This window comes from Saccopteryx leptura, chromosome 7, assembly GCF_036850995.1.
Source record: "Saccopteryx leptura isolate mSacLep1 chromosome 7, mSacLep1_pri_phased_curated, whole genome shotgun sequence".
In the NCBI taxonomy this organism is placed as follows: domain Eukaryota; kingdom Metazoa; phylum Chordata; class Mammalia; order Chiroptera; family Emballonuridae; genus Saccopteryx; species Saccopteryx leptura.
This window is the reverse complement of record NC_089509.1, coordinates 88,755,708-88,770,244: the sequence shown is the minus strand read 5'-3', so window position 1 is coordinate 88,770,244 and position 14,537 is coordinate 88,755,708. Positions and strand designations below refer to the sequence as shown.

Sequence of the window (14,537 nt, the reverse complement as noted above, 5' to 3'; positions counted from 1 at the left end):
GTCTGTGAAAATATTTTCAGACATTAAACCGGTCCATGGCCCAAAAAAGGTTGGGGACCACTGCATTATACCATATGTTTTTATCCTGATCCTGAACCCAAGGTCACTGGCTTGAGCAAAGTGTTACTCGCTCTGCTGGAGCCCCCTGGTTGAGAGACATATGAGAAAGCAATCAGTGAACCACTAAAGTGCCACAATGAAGAGTTGATGCTCCTCATCTCTCTCCCTTTCTGTCTGTCCCTATCTGTTCCTCTCTCTGTATCTCTGTCTCTGTCACAAAAAATAAATAAATAAGAAAATTGATTTTTTTCTATCTCACTTCAGTAAAAAACTCAATACTTTTTTTGTTTGAAATACACTATTTGACATGTGCTTTATTACAGGCAGTGAGGTCACTCAAGGAGACAATCGAAGACTGTTGGGACCAGGATGCAGAGGCTCGGCTTACTGCACAGTGTGCTGAGGAGAGGATGGCTGAACTTATGATGATATGGGAGAGAAACAAATCCGTGAGCCCAACAGTCAATCCAATGTCTACTGCTATGCAGAATGAGCGGTAAGACCCAAAGGGGTTGGCATCCATCAGTCAGTATTCAAAACTGAAGCCAAACAGAGACCAAGAAATAAATATTCTTCACACCAGTCTAGTAGTGCAGTGATTAACTCATTCAGTCTAAAGTTGTAATTTTTTTTTGTCTCCCTTCCCCTGTCTCTCTAAAACCAATAAAAATACATATTTTTTTTACCTTTTTAATCCTTTATTCTTAACCTTCAGGCAAATCTACTTTTTAGAGATAAAAGGGATGGGCAGATCGCGACTCCCAGGCATCCCGCAAAGTAGGCAGGTCACCTTAGGGGCAACCTTTACCCGCTCAAAAATTTGTCTCACATTAGCAGTGAGGATTCGGGCGTCACCCCAAATCGTTATTTTTCTTACTCATAAGTTTAAGGCATTAAAAGCAATAAAAATATTTTTAAGTTGTAGTTTTTCTTTCCATATTCCCATTCTTTTACTGATTTTTATTTTATTTAAATGCAAAATGGAATCTGGGCTTTAAAAAATATCTACAGATATAATAAAAGAGGTTAGTTTTTCTCTACTAAAGCTTCAATCTCCCTACAGTAATAAAGGTAAAACATTCTTTGTAGTTCCAAAAGTTCATAAGCACTTCAACAACTATTGTCATATTTATCTTTTGTTGTTATTCTTCCTTCCTCTACTTTTTGTTTATGTGTTTGTTTGTTTTTTAAAGGAACTGGAACTATGATCTTGCCTATGTATCCGACTTGTCTCACTGGAGGCTGTTGTTTCCAGGCTTCTTACCCAGTGCTCTTCCTTGTAGAATATACTGCTACTTTTACATGAGAGCAGTTCACAAATCTTTCCATCCCTTCATGAACATTATTCTGTGAGACTTTTTTGTTGTTGTTAGAGCTATATTTATGGTCCTAAATAAAGGAGCTTTCTAAGAAATTTCTAAAACTTGGAACTTTCAGATTGTGTCGCCTGTGTTTCTTTCATGTTTAGGGAAGAAGTGTACCCACAAAATTGTCATTTTGTCTAATACCTGTTACAAATTTTCAGAAAGACATCAAGGAAAAGGTAACCAGAGAAAATTGAGAGGAAAAATAGACTTGACTCTTGAATCATTTTTTGTGTTATTTTCTATTCTATTTCTAAGAGCAATCTGTGTTATGAACTAGAGGCCCAAAATTGAGTTTACACTACTTATGTTTAGGTTAAATTAACTTCAACATATAAACTCTTATGCTTTAAGTCAAGGGAAGTAGAGACTAGCACCTCTAAATATAAATTTTCTCCCTTTGCACCTACCTAAGGGTAGTCTTCTTTCTTCTCACCTTATCTTTGTATTCTCTGTGCTCTTGTATGTTCTTGTACCCCTCTCAAGAATCAGCTACTTTGAAGTGTTTTTGAACTCTTCTTGAATAGTAAGAGGAAACCTTTGATGCTCCCCCTTGCTTTAGCCATTTTTTGCCTTTTGTATCATTAAACTCTACCCCTTACATGCCTCTTCCCATGCTCTCTCTTCTAAGTAGTTTTCCCTAAATCATAGTTTATGCCATAATCCTTCTACTCTTTGTTTGATTTTATTGATTCTTCCTCTCCATACTCCTAAACTTTCTCTTATACAGTATAACTTTTTACTTCTTCCTCTCCCTGTCATTCCGCTCATAACCTCATCAGTCTTTCTTCATAGCACTTCCTCTCCTTCAGCTGCTGCTTTTCCCTATAACACTCACAACTATTATTAATGTTCCTAGTGTTTATACTTTGATTGTAAAGCTATCCCTGGGCTTTTATTTTAAATAACATAAATATATTAAAGTGTAATGCTCAAGAAACCATCACCCTCAAAGTGTGATGGTAATTATGAAGAAACCTTAATAACAGGAGGACTTTTCTGAATCTTGGATCCTTATCTGAATGTAACATTCTGTATTATAGTGTAGGCTCTAGGACTTTTCATTGATATGGCTTAGTCTACCCCAGGAAATTACATTTCATTGCTAGACTAGTCCTCTTCATGGAAGCATTATGGAACAACCTATTAGTCATTACCATGTGGCTGTTGGAACTTAATTGGTAGCATATTTGTTGAGTAGCCACTATGTATCTAGTATTATAAGAATACAAAAAAAAACGTTCCGCCTGACCAGGCAGTGGCGCAGTGGATAGAGCATCAGGCTGGGATGCGGAGGACCCAGGTTCGAGACCCCGAGGTCACCAGCTTGAGCGCGGGCTCGTCTGGTTTGAGCAAGACTCATCAGCTTGGATCCAAGGTCGCTGGCTCGAGCAAGGGTTACTCACTCTGCTGTAGCCCCACAGTCAAGGCACATATGAGAAAGCAATCAATAAACAACTAAAGTGCCACAACAAAAAACTGATGATTGATGCTTCTCATCTCTCTCCCTTCCTGTCTGTCTGTCCCTATCTATCCCTCTCTCTGACTCTCTCTCTGTCACTGTCTCTGTAAAAAGGAAAAGAAAAGAAACGTTCAATGGTCCCTCCTCTCATGAAACTTAATATCTGGTTGAACAAGTATATAATTCATAAAGATATATTTGATAATGTTATACAACTATAAGAGAGATTTTTAGTTAGCTTATAAAACAAAATAATGAACATGTATAAAAATCATATCTAGGTCTGACCTGTGGTGGTGCAGTGGATAAAACGCCGACCTGGAATGCTGAGGTCGCTGGTTCAAAACCCCAGACTTTGCCTGGTCAAGGCACATATGGGAATTGATGCTTCCTGCTCCTTCCCCCTTCTCTCTTTCTCTCTCTGTCTCTCTCTCTCTCTAAAAATGAATAAATAAAACCTATAAAATAAAAAATAAATCATATCTAGATCCACATAGGTTTTTCAGTAGGCTTAAATCATATAAAACTAGCTTTTAGTAAGTTATTAAGTGACATTTGATTATTTGATTAGAATTTTTAATAACTTCTAGAATGATATGGGTTAGGAATAAAGTAAAAAGTAATTTCTACTTTAAAATCAGAGGTGTTGAACTTGGAGAGTCAGTTTGTCATAAATGTACATTCTCAATGTAGTACTTTTTTTCTTTATTTAAGCAACCTGTCACACAATAGGCGTGTGCCAAAGATTGGCCCTTACCCAGATTATTCTTCTTCCTCATACATCGAAGACTCTATCCATCATACTGACAGCATTGTGAAGAATATTTCCTCTGAGCATTCGATGTCCAGCACACCTTTGACAACAGGAGAAAAGAACCGAAACTCAATTAACTATGAACGACAGCAAGCACAAGCTCGAATTCCCAGCCCTGAAACAAGCATCACCAGCCTGTCCACTAACACAACCACCACAAACACCACTGGCCTCACTCCAAGCACTGGCATGACCACTATATCTGAGATGCCATACTCAGATGAAACAAATCTTCATGCCACAAATGTTTCACAGACAATTGGGCCAACACCTGTCTGCTTACAGCTGACAGAAGAAGATTTGGAGACCAACAAGCTAGACCCAAAAGAAGTTGATAAGAACCTCAAGGAAAGTTCAGATGAAAATCTCATGGAGCATTCTCTTAAACAGTTCAGTGGACCAGACCCACTGAGCAGTACCAGTTCTAGCTTGCTTTACCCGCTAATAAAGCTTGCAGTAGAAGTGACTGGACAGCAGGACTTCACACAGACTGCCAATGGCCAAGCATGTTTAATCCCTGATGTTCCACCTGCTCAGCTCTATCCTCTCCCCAAGCAGCAGAACCTTCCTAAGAGACCGACTAGTTTGCCTTTAAACACCAAAAATTCAACAAAGGAGCCCCGGCTGAAATTTGGCAGCAAGCACAAATCAAACTTGAAACAAGTAGAAACTGGAGTTGCCAAAATGAATACAATTAATGCTGTAGAACCTCATGTGGTTACAGTCACGATGAATGGTGTGGCAGGTAGAAACCACAATGTTAACTCCCATGCTGCCACTACTCAATATGCCAATGGGGCAATACCGTCTGGCCAGACAGCCAACATAGTGGCACATCGGGCCCAAGAAATGCTGCAGAATCAATTCATTGGTGAAGACACCAGGCTGAATATTAATTCCAGTCCCGATGAACATGAACCTTTATTGAGGCGAGAGCAACAGGTTGGCCATGATGAAGGTGTTCTGGATCGTCTTGTGGACAGGAGGGAACGGCCACTGGAAGGTGGCCGAACTAATTCTAATAACAACAACAGTAATCCATGTTCAGAGCAAGATGTTCTTACACAGGGTGTTCCAAGCACAGTAGCAGACCCTGGACCATCAAAACCCAGAAGAGCACAGAGGCCTAATTCTTTGGATCTTTCAGCAACAAATGTCCTTGATGACAGCGGATTGCAATGTAAGTGGAGGTGTCATGTAATCTCTCCTGCTTGTCTTTTTGGACCATTTAAATAACTACTTAGGTAGAATCAGATAGTGTATCAACCAGCAATTACTTATTTTTACCACTTTTAGAAATAAAATAAGCCATTTGGCTGGACCTCAAAAATAATTAGACTGTTAAAAAGAAAAAAGTAATTTTTTTGTTGATAATTAAAAAGTCAGTTTTACAATAGAATAATTACAAATTTAATATATGTCTTATGTAGCTACTGGTTTATAACATAACATTTTCTGTGAATGGTTAAGATTAAATAAATACCAGTTTAAAACCTCCAAAAAAATGCCGGTATAACTTTTGAAACAGTTTGTTGAGTATATTAACATCTATTATACACACACGCGCACACACACACACATTTTGATTTTATCATACATAATAAAATCTTTAAAGTTTAGAGAAAATCAAAAAAGTTACTATAAAGTTGCTGTTAGCTTTTTTAGTGTCATGTTTTTCAAGAGTTATGTGTTGAGTCTCCCAAGTGCCTATTGCATTGTGCTATGGGCCTCTTAACAACTTAAACAAATAACTTCAATAACTTGATACTTGGTTATTGGCCCTAAAGAGATTATAACATAAAACAGGAGAGCTCACCAAAATCTTTAACACTTATCATTACACAAAATTAATTTCTCTTTTAAACAGCACTTATGAAGAAAGACAAAATTATGTTTTATGGTTGTCATCAAAGGCTACAAAATGGTCTACAAGGGATTTAGCTCTCAAAACTTGATCAGTAGAATATAACCCCTTACTTGAGTGGTTTGGATTATAAACCACTTGACCTATTGCAGGGCTCCGTATCAGTAAAATGTCCTGTCAGGTATGGGAAAGGGGAATTACTAGAAAATTTTCATTCTAGTATTTATGTCTTTGTTCTGTAAAATATTATATGCCAAGTGCCTTTATAATTTTATTTGCTTTGAGCATTAAGTAAAATGATTAAATGCATTTTTGCCAAGTTAGGATTGTGACCAATAATGAAAGGATTTGAGACTACAGGTAAGAACTCTGAATTTTCTCTTCTGTTGTTTCTTTTTGTGGTTTTTAAATATTTTAAATATCTTGCCCTGTAGAATAATTCAACCAGTTATAAAAACATTGGCCTTAAAGACTCCTAAAAATATGTTGTTTTGTCTAGAAAAATATTGCCTGGCATCATCAATTTTAAGAAATGTCCAGGCCCTGGCCAGTTGGCTCAGTGGTAGAGCATCGGCCTGGCATGCAGAAGTCCCGGGTTCAATTCCCAGCCAGGGCACACAGGAGAGGCGCCCATCTGCTTCTCCATCCCTCCCCCTCTCCTTCCTCTCTGTCTCTCTCTTCCCCTCCTGCAGCTAAGGCTCCATTGGAGCAAGGATGGCCCAGGCGCTGGGGATGGCTCTGTGGCCTCTGCCTTAGGCGCTAGAGTGGCTCTCGTCGCAACATAGCGACGCCCAGGATGGGCAGAGCATCGCTCCCTGGTGGGCAGAGCATCGCCCCTGGTGGGCGTACCGGGTGGATCCCGGTAAGGCGCATGCGGGAGTCTGTCTGACTGTCTCTCCCCATTTCCAGCTTCAGAAAAATACAAAAAAAAAAAAAAGAAATGTCCATTAACACCTCCTGCAGACATTAGTTGATCTGTTCTTGAGTTGGAACCCTAACTTTTTACTTTTTAATAGTTTCTTTATATATATAGTTCATTTTTCTGTATTTTTATTTTCAGTAGGTGAGTCAATGCAAGATGGCAAATCAGGATCTGGTGAAAAGATCAAGAAACGTGTGAAAACTCCCTATTCTCTTAAGCGGTGGCGCCCTTCAACCTGGGTTATCTCCACTGAACAACTGGACTGTGAGGTCAACAACAATGGCAGTGACAGGGCAGTTCATTCCAAATCTAGCACCGCTGTTTACCTTGCAGAAGGAGGCACTGCCACAACCATGGTGTCTAAAGATATAGGAATGAACTGTCTGTGAAATGTTTTCAAGCCTATGGAGTGAAATTATTTTTTGCATCATTTAAACATGCAGAAGACATTTTTTAAAAACTGCTTTATCCTCCTGTCAGTACCCCCTCCCACCCCTGCAACAAGGACTTGCTTTAAATAGATTTCAGCTATGCAGAAAATTTAGCTTATGCTTCCATATTTTTTAATTTTGTTTTTTTAAGTTTTGCACTTTTGTTTAGTCTTGCTAAAGTTATATTTGTTATGACCACAGAATTATATGTGTGTGTATCAAAAGTGGTCTCAAAATATTTTTTTAAGAAAAAAAGCAAAAACAATGTTTTACTGATAATCAGTTTGAAACAGTTTCTAAATATCATTAAAACAGAAGTAAATTAAGACAGGTTTGACTTCAGTGGTATCTGGTATCCATGTTTTATTTCTGGGCACAAGCTTGTTTATTTTATATGTTGATATGTCCCTAACATTTTATCTGTTAGACATTCTTTTCTCTTGTGTTTTGTTTGAATGTGCAATAGTCTTTAGGCCACAAATAAGCTTTTTTATAAGCTCTCTTCCTAACAGAGCACACATTCTTCCATAATATGAACATTTTTCTCCCCCATACTTTGGTCAGGTCTGTTCCATGACAGTGAATTTTATAAGAGAAAGCAGCTACCTGACGTTTTGCTTTCTCCTTTTAGAAAATGCAGAAACATTGTCTCAAAGGGCTCTAAAGAAGGAACTACCAAAACCTAATTTGAAATGCTGTTTCTTTTAACCTTCCAAATTCTAAATGTTTCCTTCCAGGCATTTTAATAAACATATTTGGTTCTGGTTTTGGAAGTTCATGAAAGAGCATAGAACAAAGTTGAAGAAGTGAAATATTAGCCTTTTTTTTTTTTCATTTTATTTTATTTTTATATGTATGTTTTGTTCCATTTTCACTTATTTAAGAAGCACATTTTTATCAGAAAACTTATAGAACTATACTTATATTGGAATTTTTAAGTAGGTAGATGGCTAAGACTATATGGTGTATATCCTTTATTCTTTGAATAAGCCATCTTTCACTCAAATAAAATTACATTTCCTGTTTAAAATAACTTCAAAAGTAATTCATAGTTTTGAACCTGTAGTATCTTTTTATCCTCTTCCCAAGCAAAGCCTGGTAACTGTCTGAAAAGGATCCCTCATCTCTTCCTATGACCTAAAACACTGTGTGGAAATATCAATTGGCATGCCAAATCCCTGTGGAAGGATTGCTGCCGAACCTATCATCTTTGAGCAGATTGAAACTTACCTCTCTTTTCAAAACTGTGTTTTTTCACTAATCCTATTTTCTTAATTTCTCTTTTTGCCAATTTTTCACATGATTTTTGATATGTGACCAACATTTATTATTTGTTATATTCAAATACACCTTTTAGTGATAACATGTATCTTTCAGATTATATTTTTTAAGCTTTTTTTGCTTCTTCATTACTCATAATTGTCTCTGAAACAAGAACCTCTGCATGTTTTTTAAATAAAGCACTTTATGTCAAATAAGGGACTTTTTTTTATAAGCACAAGCTATTTTCTATTGATTTGCAAACAGTGATGCTCTCATTTTTTACAAATTCTCACAGTACTTAGTACTAATTATCTAATTAAGTTCTATGATTTCTCTGGGAGATAAAAAGCTAAGAGGAAATAAAAAAAACCCAGAACAATATTTTCTCAATAATATTCCTCTGTCTTCTTCATTTAGCTAAAAACAGCCTAAATTTCCCAATTAGCTCTCCAAATTACTTATGACATATATAAGCCTTCTCGTTTGCCATCTGCTATGATCTTGAGTTAGATGTTATAGCACTTACCATTTATTCTGCTAGATTGCTGAACACAGTTTTGAATTCTTAGAATTTAGATTTCTTTTACTAACACACAGGATTTTCACCTGTTTTATTGGCCCTTATCTTTTTTCAGACCCTTAATATATTCTTTAATCTTCTGGCATAAAATGTTTTCCATTTAGTTATTCTTTTATTGTGTAATAAATTATATCTTTCCCAGTAAATTTTCACTTAGTTCTCTTGCCTTTACATGTCTTTCAACAGTATTTCAGGATATTATTTTCAGATATTTGTAGGACATATCTGAGAAAAAAATAAAGTCCTTCTCCAATTGGAAGCATTGAGGATAATGACCATTTGAGGTTTAATTAATCTTTTCCTGACAGAGGGAGACTTTATCTTAAATTCTACGATACTTTGTGTTTGGCCCAGGTGATAGAAACTTTTCCAACATTTTTTGATATTTAATAAAATACTTCTAAAAGTTAATATATCAAATTAAAATAACTCCTTATAGTTTCTCATTTCATGCAAGCGTGTTTAAAAGAAATACCATAATTTCCCTTCCCCAGTATTTTAGTAGAGTTTTGAAAAAGTAATAGTAGAAAGTGTAGTTCATTTTAATAAATTTTTAGATTAAATTGTACACCAGACTGATTTACTTCTAGAATCTGTTTATAATATACAAGCAAGCAAAATTACTTAAAATACTTATTTGCAAATTTTATCCATCTAATAATAAATGTTTCTTAAAGTGTTCCCCCTTTCTAAGTGCATAACTGGGGGAAATTTTGTTATCAGTGTAAAAAGTTTTGGAAAGGTGCAAGAGTGAAATACTAATTGACCATTTGTTGTATATTGAATGTTGGGATATATAGAGACACACCATCTCTTTTAGTCCTCTTTTAATCCTTATATAATAACCATATAAAGATTATAGTTAATATATCTCCTTTACAGATGAGTAAACTAAAGCTAGGAGAATCTAAGTAATTTGCCCAAGGTCCACATCAAGTAATAGAGATGGATTTTAACCTACATTTGCTTTTCTCCACATCTCTCATTTATACCATATTGCTTACACACTGTATGACAGGATATATCATGTACTGACATTTCATAGGAAATTTAGTCATTATACTCCAGCACAATTGTGCCTTGTATATAAGCCAAACCCAGACACTTAATAACTTTAAAAGTTAGGCAACCATGAGAAGGCATGTAGATATATCTATGCTGATTGTTGCTTGAGAAGTAATTACTAATTCAAGACAAAATTCAGTCTCACTTCTTGCCATTATGAATCTTAAAATCACTTTACTTCTCTTAAATCCTAAACATTCTTATATTGAAGAAATAACGTTAAGTAAATTTTAAGGGTAAAGTGAAGGTGGCTTATGGAAATAGAGGCTTTTTCATAAATTGATTACATTCTTAATTTGGAGGAATTAATTTAACATGGACTTTTAGTCTCATCAATCCTTTGACTCCATCTTGAGAATTTCTGCTTTTAGTGACTTTAGAAAATTTTACTAATCCAGAAAATGAATTGAGGAGGATGTAGGAAGGATATAACGATAATGTTTTAATAAAGTAATTTGTCTAGTGTCATTACATGTATCCGCATGTTCCAGAAAATGTACATTGGTTCTTAATGTGAAAACAATTAAAGAAAGGTAGAAACACTCGAGTATGTGTTTTAGTGGGAATTATCCCACAATTGGGTGTGTGTTTTTATTTCAAATATTTTCAAATTTGGCTTTTACAGTCAATGGAATATCTGGTAAGCTGCAGCTGTTTACTAAATTGTTCATTATGTGTAATCCTCTTTCTTTAAAGTCGTTTAAAATGGAAAAATATTTCAATAAACTTTTTATTTCTTTTTTTCATATTTATGGAAATGAATATTTCATTGGAGGTAGTTGGTTCCTAGGACTTGAGATTACCTATATTTCTATATAGTCTTTTATAAATTTATGTTGAATTGAGGTTATTGCATAACTAGTCATAGATTTCTTTATATATAACTTTCTATTCCAAGCTAACTTCTTAAAAGTTACAGTAAATATTAGTTGATTGTCCAGATAAGTTACTCTAGAGATTACATATCATCCCCATGTACACCCCAAGAGTCTTTTTCAGACTAGGATGTTTCTAAATATTCATACCTTTTACTGTCAGTTTCTCTTCAGCAAATAAAATTGCATTTTAATTTTTAGATTCAGAACTATGCAAACTTTAGCCAAAACTACCTTGCATGACCAGCACCTAAATATACTCCTTGATTGAGTAAATCTGGCAAATTTCAGTTTGAGCTAGTTGCACAAGAGTTACTATCAAAAAAAAAAAAAAAAAAGCTCTGGGTTAAACTAACAGACAAGAAAGAAAGCCCCAGGGTGTTCTCTTGTACCTAAACAGAACTGTCCTTCCAGCACCTCTTACTTTATGTCTGATTTAACCCTATCCCTGGGTTATCTGACTTGCAATCTTCTGTGTCAGGGAAGTTTGTTTCATATCCTGCTTCTCGCCTATTTTCGTTTTATATTCATTTCTCTTATCCAGTAGTAAAAAGAGCAGTTGGTTATCCTCTTCAACATTGTTCTTCAGTATGCTTCAGGCTTTTTATCCAACACCTAAGTCTCAGATCCTCAGACAAGATTGCTTTAGTTCCTTTAGCATTTTATCCTCAGTCCAATTTTAAAAACTATTTATATTTAAGAACACCTAAGATTATATTTTATGTTATATTCAAGTTTATTCAGTTAATAGGATAGAATTGAGAATTAAGATGTTACCATTTGACAGTGGATCCAGCCATCAAATTGTCAGCAAATCACTTAAGGTTTGTATCATCTAACATTTTCTATTAAACTGTTGAGGTTCATGATTTTATATTCTGTTAGTTATAACTAAAAAGCCATGCATACAGCATTGTATATCATTTTGCCATTAAAATTTTTAACATATTGCAGCAAGCTTAGAATTATGTTTGAGCCACATAAAATGTATGTATGTTTTACATATTTCTTTGTATCAAATATTAAACACAAAGTGCAACATTAACTTTCAAAAGCAAACCCTACAGTAATCAGGTATTATCTATGAACATTTTTGCAGACCACTTTTGAAATACTTATTGTTTTTGCAACATAGACTAGACAGTAACAACTTTCATTTAACCTTCTTTCATTTAAGTGACTTTCATTTAAGTGGCTGGTTAAAGATAAGTGTGCATATAAAGAAAAATTTAGGATTTTATCTCATGGTTGATACATTTGAAAGTAAATACTTACAAAGATTCGTGCTGTGTATTAAAATTATGCCCCAAATAAATTATCATATCTTGAAAATTCTAATTGTTATTGCTGTGATTTTTGTAGTATTACGGTTAAACATGTGACTTTTTTTTTTTTTTTTTTTTTTTTTTACAGAGACAGAGAGTCAGAGAGAGGGATAGATAGGGATAGACAGGAACGGAGAGAGATGAGAAGCATCAATCATCAGTTTTTCGTTGTGACACCTTAGTTGTTCATTGATTGCTTTCTCATATGTGTCTTGATCACGGGCCTTCAGCAGACCGAGTAACTCCTTGCTCCAGCCAGTGACCTTGGGTCCAAGCTGGTGAGGTTTGCTCAAACCAGATGAGCCCACGCTCAAGCTGGCGACCTCGGGTCTCAAACCTGGGTCCTCTGCATCCCAGTCTGACGCTTCATCCACTGCGCCACCACCTGGTCAGGCATGATAGTCATTTTTTAAACTTAATTTGAAACCTAGATTTTAAAATCTGGGTAAGATAGGAGAAATCTTTAGACGTTAATCACATCATGAGGGTTCCAATTTATGATTGAATATTAAAACAATTTTTAAGCTACAGCTGGTTTTTGTTTTAAAAGATAATGTGGGTGATTTTCATTTTATTTGTACTTTTAGACATATTACTTGAAAACTCAGGGCCGCTTTTCATCCCTTTGCACATTTCAAAACTTCAATTGGTAGTAAACAAGTAATTAGAACCAGTCAAATATTTCAAGTGCTTATTGCACACACATTTCATTAAATGTTTCATCATATTTAGGTTTTAGAGTTGAAGCACCATCTTCAAACCACTTATAATCTTTGGTCAAATAGTTATGATGGGATAAAATATTTCACTTTATTTTTTTCTTTTTAATGGGAGAACTTAGTAGTTTCTCTGCGATAAAATTTTCTCAGGAGGTAATTTAACATTATAAAACTGTCTTCTGAAAGCGAACTAATGAGTTTATAGCTTCAGTAATAGCTTGGGACATTTCAAGAAGATAACCTATTTGTCACATTGTTAGATCCAAATAAAATTTTCCTTCAAATATGTTCAAGCTCCAAATGGGTATGGTGTATACTTAAAATCCTAGCAATGAAGCTATTTTTTAACCAGTCTCTTGTCTCAGGCTCTCCACCTTATTACCAATTCTTATAAATATGGTAGGGAAAGAAGTTTAACCATAAGAAAACTAAATTACTAAAAGATACAATTCAAAAATAGGTCCTGGTTTAACATTGAATTGCTTGGCTTTTGTGGCTTTTTTTCTGGTCACATTTATTTATTTAAACAGTTTTTGAATGCCTTGTTGTCATAGAGATTATATTATATAAGTGTATAAGCTGGAATCATTCTTAATTTTCTGTTGATAATTTTTCAAATGAAGATAAGTGGATAGTTGTAAAATACACTAACTTAGGGTGTTGTAGCTGAAACATGGAGATGTGTAGCTGCCATGCTTTTTCTGACTAGAGAGGAGAAACATAAGCTACAGAGTATTCATTTCTGAGAATGCCTTTCTGGAATAAGAAAGGTTGGAAAATATTGTCAATTCCTCAGAACCCTCTTTCTTGTTAACGGGTATCTTTTGTTGGTGTGGTTTGCTCTTACATAACATAGAATATCATAAATGAATTTATGAATAATTTCAGTTATTTTTCTTTTGTATAAGCTATCTGAGACCTTGCTATGCTGTATAAGTTGTGTTTGATGGGTCAGTGTATGAAATAAATAAAGCAAATCACTTTTCTTTTGTATTATCTATGGATGCCACTATGAAAGCTGACATTAAGCCACTAAAGAGTTTTCTATGAATAATTGTAAGTAAATGCTTTGATATATATAAACCTAAATAAAAAACTATTGATACAGAGGCATTGGAGGAGATTTTAAGACAGTTCTCAAACTTATGAAAAAGGCTTGCTGTAAATGGTGCATTATTCCGTTTATTAAAGATCATATTAATGACAAAAGAAATTGTATCTTTTGATTTTATGATGTTATCAGAAATTATTGTTAGTGTGGTATTTTAGGAATTTCTCCCTAGGATTTTTTTTTTTTTTTTTTTTTTTTTTGTGGCAGAGAGAGGGACAGATAGGGACAGACAGACAGGAAGGGAGAGAGATGAGAAACATTAATTCTTCGTTGCGGTTCCTTAGTTGTTCATTGATTGATTTCTCATATGTGGCTTGACCAGGGGAGTGGGGGACTACAGCAGACTGAATGACCCCTTGCTCGAGCCAGCAACCTTGGGCTCAAGCTGGTGAGCCTTGCTCAAACCTGATGAGCCCGCGTTCAAGCTGGCGATGTCAGGGTCTCGAACCTGGGTCCTCCGCATCCCAGTTCGACGCTCTTATCCACTGCGCCACTGCACCACCTGGTCAGGCTCCCTAGGATATTAAATATTCTAACATAACTTTTCATTGTTCAGTATGATACTTTTTTTTTTTCATATGATACATTTTTAAAAATCAATTAATGTTACAGTAATAGGAGAATACCTGCTATATTCCAGATGTTGTGTTAGTTATTTAATATGTGTTGTTAATTCTCACAG

At 35.1% G+C, this 14,537-nt stretch overlaps 1 protein-coding gene and 1 non-coding gene across 2 annotated transcripts in view; one reads left to right on the top strand and one right to left on the bottom strand.

Moving 5' to 3' along the window:
- Positions 1-13,953, top strand: part of BMPR2 (bone morphogenetic protein receptor type 2) — a 174,307-nt gene extending 160,354 nt beyond the window's left edge. The window contains exons 12-14 of the mRNA XM_066346290.1: positions 384-556; positions 3,601-4,880; positions 6,625-13,953. Of these exons, the coding sequence (XP_066202387.1) occupies positions 384-556; positions 3,601-4,880; positions 6,625-6,875 (1,704 nt within the window). The 3' untranslated portion in view covers positions 6,876-13,953. The remainder of the gene's footprint in view (positions 1-383; positions 557-3,600; positions 4,881-6,624) is intronic.
- On the bottom strand, positions 805-954 carry LOC136379163 (U12 minor spliceosomal RNA). The gene has a single exon (XR_010746676.1). It is a non-coding gene; the product is annotated as a U12 minor spliceosomal RNA (small nuclear RNA).
- Positions 13,954-14,537: the final 584 nt, after the last annotated feature.